At 46.9% G+C, this 21,710-nt stretch overlaps 1 protein-coding gene across 1 annotated transcript in view; it reads left to right on the top strand.

Moving 5' to 3' along the window:
- The window catches only part of NSF (N-ethylmaleimide sensitive factor, vesicle fusing ATPase), a 177,736-nt gene that overhangs the window by 88,335 nt on the left and 67,691 nt on the right, over window positions 1-21,710 (top strand). Inside the window, exons 8-11 of the mRNA XM_032806572.2 lie at window positions 3,080-3,279; window positions 10,227-10,392; window positions 11,604-11,678; window positions 14,008-14,195. Coding sequence (XP_032662463.2) covers window positions 3,080-3,279; window positions 10,227-10,392; window positions 11,604-11,678; window positions 14,008-14,195 — 629 coding nt within the window. The remainder of the gene's footprint in view (window positions 1-3,079; window positions 3,280-10,226; window positions 10,393-11,603; window positions 11,679-14,007; window positions 14,196-21,710) is intronic.

Below are 21,710 nucleotides of genomic sequence, written 5' to 3'. Positions count from 1 at the left end.
CCTTCGCTGGAGCTACTTAATGCCTGGTAGTTTGGAGAGTTTCAGTGCATGTCTTTAATATTACAGTTCATAAAGTTGCATTCTGCTGTTTAAAATCCATTTGTGTGAGTCTTTCTCTTTGCCCCCCGTTTGTCATCATCAGCTGAAAATTCGGGCTCTTGCAGCAATCCCTAGTAGATGTGTAGTTTTTCACAGTGCTGCGTATGATGGAGCTGCGATAGGTTTAATTTTCAATTACAATGACTGGAATAGCTAGCTGAGATTTTTGTGTTTTGACACTTGAGTGCATCACCATGCCATCTGAGCCCTTAAATCCTGCATCTTTGCTGGAGTGCTGGTTTAGGGTTACTGTGGGAAGCCTTGGGACGTGCTTGTGCATGTAAAATCTCATCCATAAATAGAAATAGAGAGCTGTTTTGGTTTATTTCTTGCCTGTCTGGTACCAATTGTATTCAGCTATATCTGTGCTGCCAAGATTGTTCATGTTTTCATAAGTTGCAGCCGTGTTACATCTAAGGATTTTACTTCTTCCTTTAGGGCCTTTTTGAGAAGCCGCCTAATGTAATGAAATCTTCCTTTAATGTTCAGGGTCGATCAGTTTATGGCACATCACATCTCCCTAGGCAGGGCCATCTTAATGACTTTGCAGGCCCCTGCAAATTTGGCACCCCTATTATATTACAGTAGAAAATAAATAGTAATTGTTGTCTTTAAAATTTTATTGTGAACCAAAATATAACATAGGGGTAATAGAAGAAAATAGATGTATATTTTGGTGCTTTAAAAGCATCATTTTCTAGATTTGCGAGCAGCAAAGTCACAAATGATATCTGCAAATTCAATTTCCTGAAGCACTTCAGACTCAGTATTCATCAGAACCTGGATAAAATACTTTTTCACACATTGCTGTTGTGGTCTCCTTTCTGCAGGGCCCTGGGCACATGGCATGTTTGCCCCTGCGTACGCTGAACCTGAGTCTATCGTGATTGCTCTTACTTAGTGGCTCAGCTCCAGTTAATTCTTGAATTAATTTGTGAGTGTTGTTTAAGCCTCTTCCCTTGAGTGCTTTAGAACTAGCTATTCTAAGCAATCATTTAACATTTCACACAGTTGCTACTGTCAGCTTTGTCCCATTGTGCCATTTGGCCAGTTTATCTTGGGGTAGTTGAACTCTACTCATCATTTTCTTAGACGATGCTGCCTTTTTGATCTCTCTTGACATTTTGCAGTCAATTTCCTTTTCTTTCTTTCGAGGCAGTATTTATAGCCCTATGAATATTTTTGCAATTTGGTATTTGTATCTGTCCTGATTTATCTTGGTGGGTCTCAACACTCAGAATGTTTCTCACTGTTCTGTAGAATCTTTTTCAACCTAACATTCCTCCCCCACTTCTTCAGCCTAGTCTATAGCCAGATATTACAGTATCCCATAGATTTTTTTTTTTTTTTTTTAATTCGGCCCTCTTTCCATAATGGATATATCATGGTCTTCCATTGCAAGGCTCTCTAATTCATCTATTTTTACTTTTAAGCTTTCCATATTTGTTTATAAAAGTTTATAGTTTTATTTTGACCAGATGCCCATCTTTATTTACCTGTCTTAGGATTTATACTGTCACCAATCATCATAGTATCTTATTGCATACATATTTTTCTCTCATATGGGTCATTAGCTATGTTTGAACCAACTATATTCAAATGTGTAGCACAGAGTGATAGATTTGCCATCACTTAAAAACTTCAAATCAGGAGTGATTGGCTTTCTAAACTCTGTGTTCTAGGCCCACCATAAGTTCTGGGCTTGATGCAGGAGTCAGAGTGAAATTCTCTGGCCTGTGCTATGTAGGCAGTCAAACTAGATGGATCCAGTGCTGTTTCTACTGGGATCCTGCATGGATGTGCTCTTGGCCTAATGCTGTTAAATATCTTTATCAGTGACGTGAAAGAACATAGGAATAGTCAGACTGGATCAGACCCGTGGACCATCTAGTGCCTTGACTCAGAATGTGGCCTTCACCAGATGCTTCAGAGAAAGGAGCAAGAAACTCTGTAGTATGTAGATGTAGAATAATCTGCCTAAACCTAACACCTAATAGAGGGCTTGAGCTCTGAAGCATTAGTTTTATATTCCTTCCAGAAATTACTGTTAACTATAACGCTGGATAGTGTTGGTATCCATAGAAATGTCCAACCCCTCTTTTGAATATTACCAAATTCTTGGCCTGAGTGATATCTTGTGGCAGTGTGTTCCGCAGTCTAATTATGCGTAGTGTGAAAATATCAAATAATTGCTAGTAAAGTTTACAGATACACAAACTGTGGGATTGGTCCTGCTTTGAGCAGGGGGTTGGGCTAGATGACCTCTTGAGGTCCCTTCCAACCCTGATATTCTATGATATATATTCTGTGACTGGTAAATAAGTCAGTTGTACAAGCAATTGGGATCACATGGTAAACAGGACTTAATTCAGCAACATGCCTTACAGTTAGAGAAATTTTAAGACGCTCACTGTAATTCATCCAAAAGAAGATTAAATGATGACTTGAAATATGTACCTAGGGAGAAGGAAAGTAGAAGGCTTTTTAATCTAGAACACCAAGGCTGAAATCTAAAGGTGGACAAATTCAAACTAAAAATTAAGACAATAACCACTAGAACAACTTCCCTGGGACGTGTTGGATTCTCCATCAGCTGAAATCTTTAAATCAAGAAAAACAAAATAGTAACTCAACCAGAAGTTCTGGGCTTGATGCAGGAATCACTGTGTGAAATTCTGTGGCCTGCGTTATGCAGGAAGTCAGGCTAGAGGATTTAATGGTCCCCACTGACCTTAAAAATATATTCATCTATTAAGAGTTTCCAGAATCAGAACAAGGAAAGGCCCAGTGTGTCAGGTACAGGAGCCATTTTTAGCAACACATTTTCTCTTCTCCCTGCTCCTATTCAAACTGCATAGGTAAATGCAACAGCCTTGACCGACTCAGGGTTATGCTCACACAAAAACTTCCATTCCCATGAACAGTCACTTTTTTATATCTTTCAGTTACCCTGCTTCTTATGCTTCATTTTTTTTTCTAGGCTGCAAGCACGTGAAAGGCATCCTGCTATATGGACCGCCAGGCTGTGGTAAAACACTGATGGCTAGACAGATTGGCAAGATGCTGAATGCCAGAGAACCAAAGGTGGTCAACGGTCCAGAAATCCTCAACAAATATGTAGGAGAGTCTGAGGCCAACATCCGCAAGCTCTTTGCTGATGCAGAAGAGGAGCAAAGGAGGGTAATGCAAAAATAAATAAGTAGCAAAGTCAATATGCCAATGTATGAAGAATGACTGAAGGTTTACTTTTCAGTAAGTCTTGGAACACCAGGGAAGTTCCAGAAGACTGGAAGAAAGCTAATGTTGTGCCAATATTTAAAAAGGGTAAACGGGTAAGATAATGGAGTGGTTGATAAGGGGACTTGATTAATAGAGAACTAAAGGAGGGTAATATAATTAATGCCAATCAACATGGATTTATGAAAAATAAACCCTGTTAAACTAACTTGATTTCTTTTTTTTTGATGAGATTACAAGTTTGGTTGATAAAGTTAATAGTGTTAATGTAAAATACTTGAACTTTTATAAGGCATTTGACTTGGTACTGCATGACATTTTGATTAAAATACTACAAGATATGAAATTAACATGGCACACATGAAATGGATTAAAAGTTGGCTAACTGATAGGTCTCAAAATGTAGTTGTAAACAGGGAATGATCATTGAACAGGAGTGTTTCTAGTGCCCCCCTCCATTGGTTCTTGGCTATTTAGCATTTTTGTGAATAACATGGAAGAAAACATAAAATCATCACAGATAAAGTTTGCAGGTGACCCAAAAATTGGGGGAATGATATATAATTAAGGGGCAGGTCACTGATACAGAACAATGTGATCACTTGTGGAAGCTCACAATGTGTTTTTAATATAAATGTCCATATCTGCCGTTGGAACAAAGACTGTAGGCTTTACTTACAGGATGGGAGACTCTATCTTGGGAAACAATGATTCTGAAAAAGATTTGGGGGTCGTGGTAGACGTTCAGCTGGGCATTACCTCCCAGTGTGAAGCTGTGGCCAAAAGGGATGATGTGATCCTTGAATGCATACACAGATGAATCTCCAGTAGCAATAGAGAGGTTATTTTACCGCTGTATGTGGCACTGGTGTGATCGCTACTGGAATCCTGTGTCCAGTTCTGGTGTCCATAATTCAAGAAGGAGGTTGACAAATTGGAGAGCATTCAGAGAAGAGAATGATTAAAGGATTAGAAAACCTGCCGTACAGTGATAGACTCAAGGAACTCAACCTATTTAACAAAGAGAAGGTTCAGGAGTGATTTGGTTACAGTCTGTAAGTGCCAACGTGGGTAACAAATATATGGCAAAGGGCTCTTCAGTCTGTCAAAGATTTAACATGATCTAATGGCTGGAAGTTGAAGCTAGACAAATTCAAGAGTGGAAATCAGGCATAAATTTTTTGAAGTGATTATAATTAATCAATGGAATAACTTACCAAGGGTCATGTTGGATTGTCCATCAGTAACTGTTTTGAAATCAAGATTGGATGTTTGTCTAAAAGGTCTGTTTTAGGAATTATTTTGTGGACTTCCTATGGTCTGTGCTATGCAGGTCGGACTGGATGATCAGAGTGGTCCCTTCTGGTCTTGGAATCTAGGGCTAATTGGAAAATTATTACCCTGTGCATTGAGAGAGTGACTCACTGCTCAGCATGGGGTGTTATTACTCCTGGGAGTCACTCTGAATCTGAATGGCAGTAGTTTCCCCTATTAACGATTAAACTATCCCCATTCTGTCCCTTCCAGGCTGTCTCTTTACCCTAAAAGTACTGCAGTTTCACTTATGCGCCGAGTCATGATTTGATCTGTAAGTAGGGTTGCCAACTTTCTACTCACACAAAACTGAATACCCTTGCCCTGCCCCTTCTCTGAGACCTCACCCTTGCCCTGCCACTTCTCCGAGGCCCTGCCCTGCTCACTCCATCCCCCTTCACTCTGTGGTTTGCTCTCCCCACCCTCGGTCATTTTCACCAGGCTGGTTGAAGGGGCTCCGGCTAGAGGTGGAGGCTCTGTGCTTGGGAGTGAAGCCAAGGGGTTCAGAATATGGGACTGGGCTCCAGACTAAGGCAGGGGTTTGGGGTGCAGAGGGAGCTCCAGGCTTGGGGAGTGGAACCGAGGGCTTCGAAGTGTGGGAGGGGGCTCCGGGCTGGGGCAGAGGGTTGGGGTGTGGGAGGCGGTATGGGCTCTGGGCTGGGGGTGCGGGTTCTGGGGTGGGGCCAGAAATGAAGGGTTCAGGGTGTGGGAGGGGGCTCTGGGATGCGGAAGAGGATTGGGGTGCAGGGCAGGTGAGGGCTCTGGTTAGGCATGTAGTCTTTAATGTGGGGCTGGGGATGAGGGATTTTGGGTGCAGAAGGGGGCTCTGGGCTGGTGCTGAGGGGTTCAGAGGCTGGGGCAGGGGACTGGGGCGTGAAGGGAGTGAGAGATCCGGCTGGGGGTGCAGGCTCTGGAGTGGGACTGGGGATGAGGGGTTTGGGTTACAGGAGTGTGCCCTGGCCTGACGCTGAGGATTTCGGAGGGCAGGAGCGGAACCAGGGCTGGGGCAGGTGGTTGGGGCCCGGGAGGGGGTCAGGTGTAGGCTTCAGGTGGCGCTTACCTGAAGCAGCTCCCGGAAGTAGCAGCATGTTCCCCTTCCTGCTCCTATGTGGAGGTGCAGCCAAGCGGCTCTGCCCGGTCCACAGGCACCACTCCCGCAGCTCCCATTGGCCATGGTTCCTGGCTAATGGGAGCTTGAGGCAGGGGCAGTGTGTGGAGCCCCCTGGCCACTCCTATGCGTAGGGGCTGGAGGAGGGGACATGCCAGCTGCTTCCCGGGAGCCACACGGTATGGAGGCTAGCAGGGAGCCCGTCTTAGCCCTGCTGCACGGTGCTGCCAACCGGACAGTAAATGGCACAGTCAGCAGTGCTAACCGGAGCTGCCAGGTGTGACTGCTGAAGTCAGTGGCAAAGCTCCCACCAACTTCAAAGGGTCCGAGGGCAAAATTTGGGGCAGGTGTTAGGCTGACCAGGGGTCTGGTTATCAACCGTATCTGTAAGAACTTACAACACTTAGCTCCTATGGTGAGAGGAGATAGCTCTCATCCAGTAGTAGCACTCAAACTGGAGTAGTGGTAGCCATCTTGGACAAGTAAAAGAAGCTTCCCTGTCCCAAGTTTTGTAGCCACGCTTAGTTAGGATGTTAATGGCAGCTTCCTGGTAAATGTGGGAGCATTTGGAAGTATTCTTTTGGGGGGTTTTGCACTGGTTTTGCATCATATTTTTCATGACTATATTGTATCATACTGTCTGGTATCTGCTTCAGACAGCATCAAGAGCAAGGAAATGGGTCCCAAATTTTGACCTCAGACCCTTTGAAGTTGGTGGGAGCTTTGCCACTGACTTCAGCAGTCACAGGATAAAAACACAAATGCCCAGTAAGCATAAATGCCTCAAATTCACATTTCCCCTCAATATGCTGCACCATCAAAGTTTGGGCTCTCATATTCTTTGTCCAAGATTGTATGATACCTTCATCAGTCACTAATTTTTCTCACCAAAAATCCTGGCTAGCAAGCAGGACTAAGCAGTGCAAAACTAATTTTGGTAAATTGAATTGCCCTGTTAGAATGAGGAGTGGATACAGGGGACAAGGGAGTGAGTTAACTTTTTCTGTACCTGTTAAATTTTCTGTTCAGCCACCACAGAAGGCAATTTTTAATAGCCAGCCATAGCTTAAAAGTGTAAATACTGTTTATGTGCGATGCAGCAGAAATAGACCCGTTAGAGGTGGCTCTTGGTAGTTTGTTCCTGCTACAGGAAAAGTGTTATCTCTGTGATTTTGACAAGATCCTTTGCTGAAGGCGAGGCAGAATTTGAAGTTTATAAGGATTTGTATTTTCCTCTGGAAAATATACTGATCAGCTACAGCTGTAGGGGTATCAGGAGAGTGTTAATTTGAGCCCCTGCAAGTCCCTTCCTCTTCAGTTTATTGCTATAAAATTGGTATCTGTGAGCTCTTTCTCCTTTGAGGTACACACCTGTTAAAATAGACCTTATGCTGGCTGGAGGAGGTGGTCCTGATGACAAGTTATGAGATAGGAAAGTCTTGGAAAGGTCACAATTGTAATGACTTGTGCTGGGGGCAGATTGCCAGCATGACAGCATATTCACTCATAGTGTTCACATTGTCTCCAGCTCCTTGCTAGACACAAAAGATTGTCTTTTGAAGCAGGTTTTTAGAGGGGAGAAAATGGCTTGACAGTGTAAATATGTGCAGAAAAAAGATGCTGCCTTATTCTCTCCCACTGGCATCTGGTGGATGTTTGATCGTTTGAGGGTTAGATTGAGGTATTTATTGTGCATTTAGAGTTTGGCCAAGTTGGTTTGAATTAATATTCTCCTTTAAAAATGTGCTTAAGAAGAGGTAACTGGGGACAGTGTCATGTGAAACAAACAGTTTATAGGCCTCATCTGCCTTAGGGTGTTGCGCACATCCGAGCTTCTATAGGCTGAATGCATTGCACGCTCCAGGGGCTCCTTTCATCCGTCTGTTACCCCATGAGTTCCCTGTGTGGCACCCTCTCTGTAACTCTACCCAACCCCATGCTGGGGCTCTGTGTCCCCAATTCCCCCTCCTCCCAACGCAAGACTGTATGTGTCCCAAGTTTACCCCTCTGCCACATACGCGGTGCTCCCTCCTATTCTCCCCCTCCCCACCCCACATCGCTGTTTCTCTTATCACCACTCCCCAAATGTAAAAGTCGAATACATCTAGGAACGCAGAATACAGACCCTACTTACAAATAGGAGTTACTATCCTGGGAATCAGTGATTCTGAAAAGGTATTGCGGGGTTCTGGTGGATAACTCGTAGATTCCAAGTCCAGAAGGGACCATTGTGATCATCTAGACTGGCCTCCTGGATAGCACAGGCCATTAAACTTCGCAAAACAACCGGCTGAACATGAGCTGTGCCCAAAGGGTGAATGCAATCCTGGGATGCATAAATGGGAATATCGAGTAGGAATAGGGAGGTTCTGTTCTCTCTGTATTTGGCGTGTGTCCAGTTCTGGTGTCCACAGCTTTAAGAAGGATGTTGATAGATTGGAGAGGGTTCAGAGCAGAACCACGAAAATGATGAAAGGATTGGAAAACCTGCCTTATAAAGTTAGTCTTAAGGAGCTTAATCTATTTAGCTTAACAAAGAGAAGGTTAAGCAGTGACATGACCAAAGTTTATAAATACCTACCTGAGGAACAGAAATGTTTCTGCTACACTTGTCCTTTTATACATTGTACAGTCTCCCTGTGAAGGTGCTAATGCACTGTAATCAAGTCACCTTAGAGACCAGACAATGGTGTAACAAAATCCAAGAGCTGCAAGTTAAGGCGAGACGAATTCAGACTAGAAGTGATGTACAGATTTTTATCAGTGCAGGTAATTAACCATTTGGACAGCTCACCAAGGGTCATAGTGGTTTATTCATCGCTGGCAATTTTTAAATCAAGAGGTTGTTATTGTTGATCACAGTGGTCCTTTCCTCTTTGATTGATGGTCCCTGAGTGTATTCCAGCATTGGTGCTCATGCACTCACTTTATGCAACTGAGACTGGAAGATTCTTGCTAGCAGGCACATCTTCCAGCAAGAATCTTCTGGTCTCAGATGTGCAGAACGCATGCAAATGTGTGCTTCCCATCTTTATCCATTGTGGATGTGCAGCTCCACTTGCTGTAAGGTGCAAGGTATTACTATAAGCCATAAGGTGTAATGTTCCTTTCTGTCCTTAAAATCTAATACCCCCTTCCCACCCCCTCCATTCTTGGGGTCCCTGCTTCGACCCTCTGGTCCCTGCTTCTTCCCTTCACTATCAACACTCGCTCCCAAGGCCTTTCTGGGTCCCTGCTGCCTCCTCCTTCATAAGCCAACCTCACAAGGCTTTGTTATTTCTGTTAGAGCTCAGGCTGCTGACAAGCTCCCCAAGCGACAAGTTAAGATGCTGCTTCTGAACAGGGAGCAACAGAGATTCTTCTGCCTGTAGTGTCAGATTTTCTTCTGAACTGGGCTTTTCCGGTGTTCCTGTTGGCAGCAGAATCACTGGGGTTGTGTCCATTGATGTCTAGAGTTTTTCCCTGAAATTTTGGAATTAATTGGATGTGGTTTTACATAGTTATCACATTAGACAGAGGGATGATGTTGAGTGTAGGGCCTCAACTACACTAGATTGGACTTTTTTTTAGTCTTGTTTACTAAAGCTGCACTAGACTAGACTTTTGAATGTAGTTTTTGCTTTGTGATTCAAGCTGTAATGTGCGCAGGATCTCAAAGTGATGGAGTTACCTAAGTAAATACATTTTCTTAATTATCTAGCTCATGGTCCAGGAGGGCAGAACTGATGTACCTATTTATTCTTGCTTGTGTGAAATATATAGACACACCTACTCCCCATAAGCCACAAAGGTCATATCTGCATATAGGCAAGCCCAAGGAGTGCCATGACCCCATTGTTGCACACACAAGGAGAGCTCATATGTCTGCAAAGCACCTGAAATCATAAGAATGTAAATGCATTATGCTTCTGTAATGTGGTCAGACTAGGATGGCAGCCTGTGCCTTTTTTAGAGAATTTCAAATATGGAGGAAGATAAGAAAAAATCCGTAGGTGACAAAAATGTTTACTTCTCTTAAAGGCCTCCTGGTATCCAGGGTCTTGTTCAGACTATTACTTAAAGGAGTTATCTTAACATGTGCTAACAGATTTTAAAATTATCGTGTAGACAAGGCACATGCTGCATTTAACATGTGCTAAATTGGTCAAATTAAAGCCAAAGCAGAGCCTTAAATTTAGCTGAGCCAGTTTAACACATGACTTCATATAGACCTAAAATGAGGTGGCATGTTAGCTAACACATGTTATCCCTCTTTTAAATGCTGGTGTAGACCAGGCAATGGAATGTTAAGAGCTTGACCTGCAGGGTGTCTGCCACACAGCATTTTGTAGGGATCACTGATAAAAACATGCCAACGTCTCAGTGTTCTCTCACCAACAGGAGCCAAGAAAGGGTAGAATATTAGCCGTTTTGTCTGGTCAATTTCATTGGTAACTTTGGGCATTCTTATATTATTTCTTTCCAATAGCTTGGGGCAAACAGTGGTCTCCACATCATAATCTTCGATGAAATTGATGCCATCTGCAAGCAGAGAGGAAGCATGATGGGCAGCACTGGGGTCCACGATACCGTCGTTAACCAGCTGCTGTCTAAAATCGATGGGGTGGAGCAGCTAAATAACATCTTGGTCATTGGTATGAAAACCTCACACGTGCAGCCGCGGTTTCTAAAAGTGCAGCTCAGGCAGGATGCCTTGGTCTGGAAATGTGTGTTATCCACCTCCGCTCCCACTGTGCTAGCTCTAATAGAAGCTGCAAAATCCCCTCCCACTAAGACCGTGCTGACATATAACTCCAGTTGGGCTGATGCAAGGCATTCTGGAAACAAAAACTGGACTTATTCAAATGAACTATGCCCAGAATGCGTCTTTTTGGCCAAGGAAAACTGTGGTGTAATGTAAGAGCCTCCAATTGCTGGTCTTAGTAAGAAAGGGGATAAAATGCACAAGAAGGAAAAACTTGTATTGACAGGAATGTCGAAGTATGAAGAGCAATGAAATAAAGATTGAGAACCCACTGCTGAAAAGGAGAGACTTAGTGACTCAGACACTATAAAATGACAAACAACTGGGGTGGGGCTGTCTTGGCAGAGTGGGAACAACATATTTGGCTTCAACATTTGAAATCTGAGGATTTCAGCAGCAGTCAGGAATTTAGTCCTGACAAAGCTCTCTATCCTCGGGACAGGTACAGGCCAGACAGGGGCACTGGGAGCCTCCCTGCCTTTCTCCACCAGCGTGCCTCAACCCTCATAAGCTTGTGGAGACCAAGAGTGATAGGAGCATTAAGTCTGAAGTGCCTGTTCATACCATAGCGCCTCTGCCAACTAAACTGTCAGCGCTAGTGCTGTGGTACTTTCAAATATCCCTTTAATCGGTTCTGTAGTAATTCTTTAGTTATGTCAGTTTGCTTTCGTTTTCTTTGCTCTTAAAGGCCTCCATTTGGGGTGAGCCAAGACATCAGAGAGCCTTGTGGGTTCCCGTGTTCAGTCTTGTGGGGGAGCATGGGTAACCCAGTCAGTGTGGTGCTCTGTCCCCCTCCAGTGGTACCTGGTAGACAGAGATTGGTGAGTCTGCTACAGCCTTGGCTAACTGAGCTGGGTCTTGTAATTCAGGAATTGGAACTCTTGTGTTTAGATCCAGAGGTGCGAGGTTCAATCCTGGCTACTGACAACCTACATGACGTTACTCAGACCTCCAAAAGTGCTGCGATTTTTTAAACAGTCCTCTTTATTTTCTCTCTCAGAATCTTCTCCTTGACTTTTATAAGGCTGTATTTAACATTTAGGTGATAGATAGAAACTTAGTCTCAGCTAATGCTTCTTTTGGCTTCACCTTTGTTCTTAGGAATGACCAACAGACCAGACCTGATTGATGAGGCCCTGTTGCGACCTGGGAGATTGGAGGTGAAAATGGAGATTGGTAAGCGGGCCAGTTGGTGCTCAGTAGGCAATAGCCCATCGCTGCAATGCATAACTGCAAAGTTTGGTGCAGCTCCCTATGTGACATTTTATGTAAATTATCAAAAAGAACGAGGAGTGCTTGTGGCACATTAGAGACCGATGAAGTGAGTTTTAGCCCACGAAGGCTTATGCTCAGATGAATGTGTTATTTTCTAAGGTGCCACACAAGTACTCCTGTTCTTTTTGGTGATACAGACTAACAGGGCTACCACTCTGAAACACGTAAACTATGTAATTAGCTTGTATATTTACATACAATCAGAAACACTACTTTTCAAAAGTGTCATTTTAGTGCTGGTGAAAGGCATTGGCTTGACAACAGATTCCCTTGGGAGCAGGTGTAGGCAGGCAGGAACCTTAACAAATGGTAGAAAACAGTCAGAGAGGAGGGGGAGAGGCCCCCAGTCTTCCTGTTTAGCAGGTGCCACTGTAGCCACCAGAATGAATTATAGCTGAGACTTTGTTTTAGTCATGGGTATTTTTAGTAAAAGTCATGGACAGATCACAGGCAGTAAACGAAAACTCACTATCTGTGACCTGTTCATGACGTGGACTATATACCTCTGACTAAAACTTGGGCTGCGGGTGCTGGCAGGGGTGACACATGGGCTGGAACCTAAGTTCCCTCTAAGCTGCACGGCCGCACAGCAGCCTATTAAGTGCCACGTAGGCACTCAGGGTTGCAGCAGGGAGAGGTGCCTCTCGGCCGGCCCAGACCTGCTGCAGCCAGGAGAGAGGCGCCCCTCCCCCAGCCCCAACCCAGCCTGGCCCGGACCTGCTGTGGCTGTGGGAGAGGTGCCCCAGTCCCAGCTCAGCCCTGGCCCAGAGCTGCTGTGGGGGGGGAGAGATCTGGGGGGAGTCCTCTCTTCCCGCCATAGCCCTGGGACAGCCTGCACCCTAAGTCCCTCATCTCCGGCCCACCCCAGCCCTCAGCCCCCTCCCACACTCCGAAACCCTTGGCCCCACCGCAATCACATGAATGTTCACCAATATGAAGGTGATGTGTCACACATCACCTCTATACTGGTGCACATAACAAAATTCATTCTGCACATGGGTGAAAAAATTGGAGGGGACACTGCCTGGGACCCCCGCTGGTGCTGGGGTAGGGGGCTCGGTGGTGGTGCGCGGCCTGGGACCCCTGCTGGTGTTTGAGGAGGGGGCCGTTAGAGGAGCTGGCAGGCTCCCTACCCAGCTCCGCGCAGCTCCCTGGAAGCAGCTGGCATGTCCTTCCAGCTCCTGGGGGAGGGAAGGCCAGGGGACGCTGCATGCCACCCCCGCCACAAGCTCCAGCTCTGCAGCATCTATTGGCCAGGAACCATAGTCAATGGGAGCTGCAGGATTGGGGCCTGCAAACAGGGGCAGCACACAGAGCCCCCTGGCCCCTCCATCTTGGAGCTACAGGGACATGCCGGCTGCTTCTGGGGAGCCCTCCCCACAAGGTAAGTGCCTCCCTGCACCCCAACCCCCTGACACCGCCTGAGCCCCCTCCCACACCCAAACTGCTGCTGCAGGCCCAAGGGCTGCCTGAGTGTTCGGGCAGCCCCTGAGCCAGCTGCATCAGCCTCTGCAAAAGACAGACATGCAGCCTTAATTGTAGCCCAAATGCCCCTGCTTGCCCATAGCCCCAACGAATGCATGACTTTCACTCTGGGATGCAGGAATGCATGAGGCCAGCCTGCCTGCATGTGTGACACGTGGCAAGTGAGATTCAGGAACTGAATACAGGAGTTCCTTCTCTGCTAGTGACTTGCTGCATGACCAAGTCACTTAACCTTGTGTGTCATTTTCTCCATATGTAAATGGGGGATAATTCTAGCTAAAGGTTTGATAGACTTCATTTGCAGCAAGCTGGGATGTGACTCTAGCTTGCTGCACGTCTGTGTGGACCTTGCTGCTGCACAGGAAAAATTCTGTACCTCGCTTTGATCTACCGCACTTTGAAATGGCAGTAAATTAACATGCACTAGGGAGCTTTTAGTGCACAGCAGCAAGGTGCACATGGATATCTAGTGTGGGGTACATTCACACCCTAGCTTGCCGCGAACTAAGGGGTCATGTTCACAAGGCCTAGTCAAGGGGGGCTAAGGTGTCTTCAATATTTGTTGAGGTTCTCTCATAAGTCATTGTAAAGTATTCTTCTGCATACATGAATGGAGGCTGCTCATGGAGCAATTACCTGCATGTTGGAGCTGTAAGGAGAGGCTGCCAGAAACACTGTTGTCCTGAAGTTGCTGCGTTGAGACAGCAGAGGCCAAGGACTGACACTTTCTGTTTACAATTCTCAGGTTTACCAGACGAGAAGGGCCGACTTCAGATTCTTCATATCCACACAGCCAGGATGCGGGAACACCAGCTGCTGGCTGAAGATGTAGATATTAAAGAATTGTCTGTGGAGACCAAAAATTTCAGTGGTGCTGAATTAGAGGGTCTGGTGCGAGCGGCACAGTCTACTGCTATGAACAGACATATAAAGGTCAGTCATGATTTCCCCCACCCAGGAAGCAGACAAAAGGAATGGCTGTGAAATTGGTTCACTTGTATGATGGTTTTTGTTCTGGATGTATAATGGACCCTTTACATCCCTCAGGAGTTGGGGATCTCACATGGATTCCAAGCTATGAACATGTAATTGTTTTTCATATGGACAAAATACGTCCATTTCTCCATCTCCTGCGTGTGTCACCTAAATGCCGACCATGCGGTCCTGAATGAACATGCAAGAGAACTGGCATAGTGATGAATCAGATGCGTCAGCAGATTCATAAAAAGGTTGAAAGGAAAGCGGTTAAGCAGTTACAATGGTTTGGAGGAAGGGTGTTGTGTGTGTTTGAATGATCTTTGGGACTCGCGGAAGTTCTTCAGTGTGTAACAGGGTGGATCCACTAGTCGATGCCTGTGTGCCTGAGCTCAGTCTTTTGAATAGTAGTGTTCTTCACAGACACGCACATGCCCGGTATCTTATTGTGCCCCATGTGAGGGCAATAAGGGGCAGAGGGGTCGTGGCCCCCTATTGGTTCTGTCTTACCGCCCCAGCAGCAAGGTGAACCTAGTGAGCATGTGACCTGTTACTTTCTTCAGAGCTTCAAAAAATGTGTTTTTCATAATTTTGTTGAAAAACTTCTCCTCCTCCACTGGTTTGAATTGGATGTTAAAAACAAACACTCACACCACCCAAAAACACTCCCTTCCTGTCCAGAAAAGCATAAGAGAATAGGGAGAAACTGAAAGAGATTGTAAAAGAGGACCAGATGGTGGCTGGAACAGCCTTGCAAGCAGCCGTGGATGTGTCCTAGAGTATTAGGGATGCATGCTGGAGCAACCAAGATGGTTATGAGATCAGTGCCTCTGCCATCACCATGAAGAGGTCCTCATGGCTGCCAGTATTGGGCATCCCGAAAGAGGTGCAAACTGCCAAAGAGGACCTCCCCTTTGAAGAGATGGATCTCATCAGCTGCAGGAGAGATGAAGTGCTCCCTTTGTAGAATGACTGATGGGGGGCTACATTACAATCTTTAGGGATCTGTGTACTTGATCACTATTGAAAGCCATATAAATATCTAACTGAACAGAAGCAGAGGATAACATCCTACTCCCAGAATAGACAGCTGCCACAGAAAGACCCTGATACTCCAGGAAACACCTATTGTCATCATCCTCATTGCAGACCCAGGACCATCACAGAAGCAGCAGGTTTAGGAGCCAAATAAGAGCCAGTCTAAATCCTGTCACCACCTTTGGTGGCTGCCTAGCCTCTTTCCACTATGTTCAGTTCACTATCACAACAGACGTCATCGCAGATGGCTGCCCTCTTCGTTTCCACATCTTCTCCCAACACCTTTCAGGGACCTTTCTTATGAGAACATATTACAAAAATTGCAGTCGCCACTACTAGAGAGAAAATTAAACCCAACTACAATGGTGTGGTCTTGCCTTGGCGTGTTAGGCCATGTGTCAGCATTGCATGTAAGTGACACCGCCTGCTAGACTCAGACTCTGTCCCAGGTCAGTCTACTGCACAGTGAGAAATCTAGCGGGTGAGAAGGTCTTAGTGGCACCTCATAGAACTAGGATAGTAGCAAGAAGTCAAGAAAGTACAATGAGGGGTAACATTCTCCACTCTCTCCCTGACAAAGACATTAATCAGGATGTGTGAGGGACAAGTTGGGGAGCCCACTGGGATAACCTACAAATGCAAGGGATCCCCAGAAGACTTGGGATTGCACATAAATATCCTGAAACTGAGTCACCTGTCTGGCGTTCCTACTTGTCCTCTAAAATTTAGCAGTGCAGATCCTGACGCACAATGCTTATATGATGTACTGCACAAGCAAACAAGGAGGCCCTTGCTCAGAAGTCCCTCTGTCTGGAAGCCATCAAACTCTGGATTTCATGCCTCTCTCAGGATAACCCCAATAGTTCCTCACCTCCCAGGAGTCAGCAACAACTTGGCAGACTTTTTGAGCAGATAATCCATGATCAGTCCTGAGTGGTCACTGTGGAGGTCCCTCATAGAGCCTGTATTCTGTTTTTGGGGGATTCCCATGATCGATCTGTTTGTAGCCAAGGACACATTAAGTGTCAGAGCTTTTGTTCTTGAAGTGATTGCTCCTGTCCATTGCAATTAGGTGTGCGTGCATGGCAACCAGAAGATTTTTCCCCTAGCAGTATCTGTTGGGTTGGCCTGGGCACCCCCTGGGGTCACATCTGCATGGCGCTCAATATAGGGCCCTGCCAACCTGCCATCTCCTCAGTTCCTTCTTACAGCCAGTGATGGTTAGCTGGAATTTCTGTATCTCTTGCTTTGGCAAGCATCTCTGCTCTAGCAGTGACTTTCATACTTTGAATATAGTTATTATATTTTTGGTAGTAGTAGTTAGATAGCTTAGATAGTTTTTTCTGTAAGATTCATTTCTACAAGTTCCCCCCACCCCAAAATGCTCTTCTCAGCACTGGGGCATAAATCCTGTGAGGACTGTGGCAAGTTTATGTCCAGGAGTGACCCACACATGTCTTATCTGAAGTGTTTGGAGGAGAGCCACCAAAAAGAGCGCTACAGAATGTGTAGAGGGTTTCGTCCCAGGACTCTGAAGGACCGAGACCAGCGTCTTAAGATCCTTTTGATGGAGGCTGCTCTCCATCCGCACTCGGACCCTGGTTCGGCAGAGCTGACCCTGAACACCTAGTCATCGGTGCAGAGTGTGCTGGTACTGATGGCACGTGAGCCGGTGCCAAAAAAGCACTCAGCCAGAGGCCCTCTGCACCATCATGGCTCCGCCCACAAGGCCTTGACGCAGGCCGTGGGGCAGCACCGTTCTCTGTCACTGGTGCCCAAAAGAGGAGGCGGCCAGAGAGGGGCCGCTCTCCTCCAGTCAAACCGAAGGAGCTGGTATACGTGAGACCCACAATGGGCCATGTCAGCTCGGTCCTGCCACCAACTAGGGTTGTGTTGACTCCTGCCCCTGCAGGGGACCAATTAATTCTGGACCGTCAGGACTCCCTGGTCCATCAGAGCTGAGAGTTACAGCTCCTGTCCACGCCAGAGGCATTTGAGGTGGCCAGGAACTTGATGGAGCTCACGGTGCTGTCATCCCCTCCAAGGCTGGAGAGATCACGAGGGCCTTTGGCTCCATTGCTCTCTGGCATCTTCCACCCACATGGGGGAGCCACACCGGTCACCCAGCCCCTGATGCAGATTTCTGGCACCGCTCCTCCGTGATCTTCCTATTTGGAGTCCTGGGAGTCGGAGGTGGAATCATACAGCTCCAGCAGGAGCAGAAGTTCTCGGTCCCAGTGTGATAGACAGCCCGACCTGGCACTGTGGCCGGGTCATTGGCCGTTCTGGGTGCCCTGGGTGTTCCGCCAGGGACAGAGCCAGAGATCACACTCCAGGTCTGTGTCGATCTTGATGTCGCTTGTGCCTCCACCACTCCAAAGCCAGCCAGTGTCAGCCTCGGATCCAACATTGGATCGGTACTGAGGGCACCCGGCGGTAGCTACGCCGCGGACACCAACACCGCAGTCAGCTGCCACGGCATCGACCACCACAGCACACTGGTAGTGACCGCACTGGTCCTAACGTCAGTGACTGTGCCGGGACACCGGGGGTCATGAGACCCTCTCACTGCTGAGGGCAGGGAATAATATCCATTGCCAGCCAGGCCTTTGTCCTAGCCTGATGAGGTGGTGGTAGGCACGTCAGTGGCCCCGACCCTGGAGGAAAACAGGGTGCTGCAGCTGCTGCTCAAGACGGTGGCACAGAACCTGGGGATCCAGACGGAGTAGGTGGTGGAGGACGCTGACCCCATGGTTGACATCCTTGTTCCCTTGGGCCCCTCCCACACTGCCCTGCCAATAATTAAAAGTTAGTGGGGCCACTAAGACCTTGTGGCGGACCCCTGCCTTTTTGTCTCCAACTGGAAAGAGGAACGAGCGCAGGTGCTTTGTCCCCTCATAGGGCTATGAGCACCTGTACACCCACCCTCCGCCAGGCTCCCTGTAATAGACGCAGCCAGCCAGCGGGAGCGCCTGTGTTTCCTGTAAGCTGCGCACTTGGGCGGCTGCGCAGGAGAGACGTAAGTGCTACTCAGCTGATAGCAGAGCGTGCACAGCTGGCAGCATGTGTTCAGGTGCTCTTCCCCCACTTTGTGTTGTCCTGCAGCTGCTCCTGGGACCCTCCTGCTGGCTGTGCAGAGTGGGGATGGGATAGGGTGTGGGAGGGAGGGAGCTGATGTCAGAGTGTCCACCTACCCCCACTCCTGTACCCCATTTCCGCAGTTCAGAGGGATGAGGCCTCGGTGATACTGATAGCTCCAGCCTGGCCCCGTCCGCACTGGTACACATCTCTCCTGGAAATGTCTGTGAAATCCCCAATCACCCTGCTGCTCCTCCTGGACTTGATAATTCAGCATCACAGCCGTCTCCAGCACCCAAACCTCAAACTACTGCACCTCATGGCGCGGAAACTCCATGGCTGAACCCGATGGAGCTCACCTGTTTGGACCAGGTCAGACAAGTCCTCCTTGGCAGTAGGAAACCTTCCACGAGGGCTATCTACCTGGCCAAGAGAAAGAGATTTTCAGTCTGGTCGGCACAACACCATCCATCTCCAACTCTCGTGTCCATACTCTTCATACTGAGCTACCTTCTTCACCTCAGGAAACAGGGGCTGTCCATGTTGTCAGTAAAGGTTCACTTGGCCGCCATTTTGGCCTTCCATCCAGGCATGGAGGCCCAGTCGGTCTTTGCCAGCTCCATGATCAATCGTTTCCTGAAAGGTCTTGACAGGCTATATCTGTATGTTCAACAACCAGTCCTGACCTGGGACCTCAATTTGGTCCTCTCCAGGCTAGTGGTGCCACCTTTCAAATCACTGGTGACATGTTCTCTGCTGTCTCTCTCAGAGAAGGTGGTGTTTCTGGTAGCGATAATATCAGCCAGGAGAGTGTCAGAGCTCAAGGCCGTAACATCGAAGCCTCCTTACATGGTGTTCTGTAAGGACAAGGTTCAGCTCAGGCCGCATCCAGCTTTCCTCCCGAAGATTGTCTCCCAGTTTCATTTTCACCAAAGCATCTTTCTCCCAGTTTTCTATCCTAAACCGCGTTCAAGTTCTCATGGCTGACCCCCTTCACACATTAGGTCATAGAGACCAGGTGGTGTTAAAACCTCACCCTGAGTTTGTTCCTCAGATAGTCTCAGAATTCCATCTGAAACAATCAAGTAACTTGTCTGTCTTCTTCTCAAGTCCCACTCTACACTGGGAGAGAGGACTTCACACAAACTGGATGTTTCAAGAGTCCTGTTTTTTACTGCATTTACAGAACCAAACTGTTCACACTGACTCCCCATTTATTTCCTTCTGTAGCTGGTCATTCCAAAGGCCAGGCCATTTTATCACAGACAAAATCTTTAAGTGGGTAACACACTGTATCTGACTGCATTACTAATTGGCTGATGTACCTCTCCTGCTTAAGACTCACTCCACCAGAGCTTAGGTAGCATTCTTCATCTGCTTGAGAAATGTGTCGGTTTCTGAAATCTGCAAGCCAGCTGCATTGTGAAGTTAGCTCACTAACCTTTGTTAGACATTGTGTTGGACTTAGCCACAAGGGACGATGTGGAGTTTGGGAGAACAGTATAAAATTGTTTGACTGGTGCAACTGATACTTCTCATCCCACCATCCAGAGGGGTTACTTCTTGCCAGTCACCTGCAGCGGGATCTACAGTGACATATACTTGGAGACAATGGTAGCTGAACCCTACATAACTGTCCTTCTCTGAGGAGTTGTAGTCAGTATGGATCCTACAACCTTCCCTCTGTCCCTGCTTTTGGTGTCCTCAGTCTTTGAATTGTGAGGGGACAGAGAGGGATGCAGTTGCTCCATCCTTCGTGCTCTCATGTGGGTGTATGGCTCTGATGGACACTGCTGTTCAAGACTCCAATCTTGTGTACATGAGGCATATGCTCTCCCACAGTGGGATCCACACTAACAACGTCTAGATCCACACTAACAATGCTATGTACATCGGCCAAACTGGACAGTCACTACGGAAAAGGATAAATGGACACAAATCAGATATCAGGAATGGCAATATACAAAAACCTGTAGGAGAGCACTTCAACCTCCCTGGCCACACAATAGCAGACCTTAAGGTGGCTATCCTGCAGCAAAAAAACTTCAGGACCAGACTTCAAAGAGAAACTGCTGAGCTTCAGTTCATTTGCAAAATTGACACTATCAGCTGCTGGACTCAACAAAGACTGTGAATGGCTTGCCATACAGAACCAGTTTCTCCTCCCTGGTTTCACACCTCCACTGCTAGACAGGGCCTCACCCTCCCTGACTGAACTAACTCGTTATCTCTAGCTTGCTTGCTAGCATATATATACCTGCCCCTGGAAATTCCCCACTACCTGCGTCTGACGAAGTGGGTATTCACCACGAAACTCACGCCTCTAAACGCTGTTAGTCTATAAGGTGCCACAGGATTCTCTGCTAACGTCTAGAAGAATGACAGTTACATAGGGCAAGCAACTATTCATATAATCATAGAATATTGTTTGGAAGAGACCTCAGAGACAATCTAGTCTAATCCCTTGCTCAAAGCAGGACCAGAACCACTAAAAGTTCCGCCAAGGCTTTGCAACTGGCCTTAAAAACTCTCGAAGGATGAAGATTCATCACCTCCCTAGGGGATCCCATTCAGTGTTCACCACCTCAATGAATGCTTTCAACCACTCTCCTAATGAAACAGTGTTTCCTAATGTCCACCAGACCTCACCCACTGAAACTGAGAACTTAACTCATTGTTCTGTCATCGCAACCATGAGAACAGCTGAGCCCATCCTCTGGAACCCTCCTTCAGATAGTTGAAGGCTGCTATCAAATCCCTCCTCATCTCTCTTCTGCAGACTAAATCCGCCAGTTCCTCAGCTCTTCCTCACAAGTCATATGCCCCAGCCCCTAATAATTTTCACTGCCTCCTCTGGACTTTCTCCAATTTGTCCAATTCCTTCTGTAGTGGGGACCAAACTGACGCAGTACTCCAAGTGTGGCCTCACCAATGCCGAATAAGAGGAAATAATCACTTCCCTTGATCTGCTGCAGTGCTCTACTAATACAGCCAATATGCTGTTGGTCGTCTTGGCAACAAGGGCACACTGCTGACTCATATCCAGCTTCTCATCCATTGTAATCCCCAGGTCCTTTCTGCAGAACTGCTGCTTAGCCAGTCGGTCCCAGTCTGTAGCAGTGCATGGATTCTTCCGTCCTAGTGCGGAACTCTGCACTTGTCCTCATTGAACCTCCTCAGATTCTTTGGCCCAATCCTCAATTTGTCTAGGTCACTCTGAACCCTACCCTCTAGCATATCTACCTCTCCCTGTAGATCAAGCTTAGCGACATCTGCGAACTTGCTGAGGGTGCAATCAATCCCATCATCCAGATCATTAATGAATCATAGACTCTCAGCATTGGAAGGGACCTCAGG

This window comes from Chelonoidis abingdonii, chromosome 21, assembly GCF_003597395.2.
Source record: "Chelonoidis abingdonii isolate Lonesome George chromosome 21, CheloAbing_2.0, whole genome shotgun sequence".
NCBI classification, from domain to species: domain Eukaryota; kingdom Metazoa; phylum Chordata; order Testudines; family Testudinidae; genus Chelonoidis; species Chelonoidis abingdonii.
This window is presented reverse-complemented; position numbering and strand designations above follow the sequence as displayed.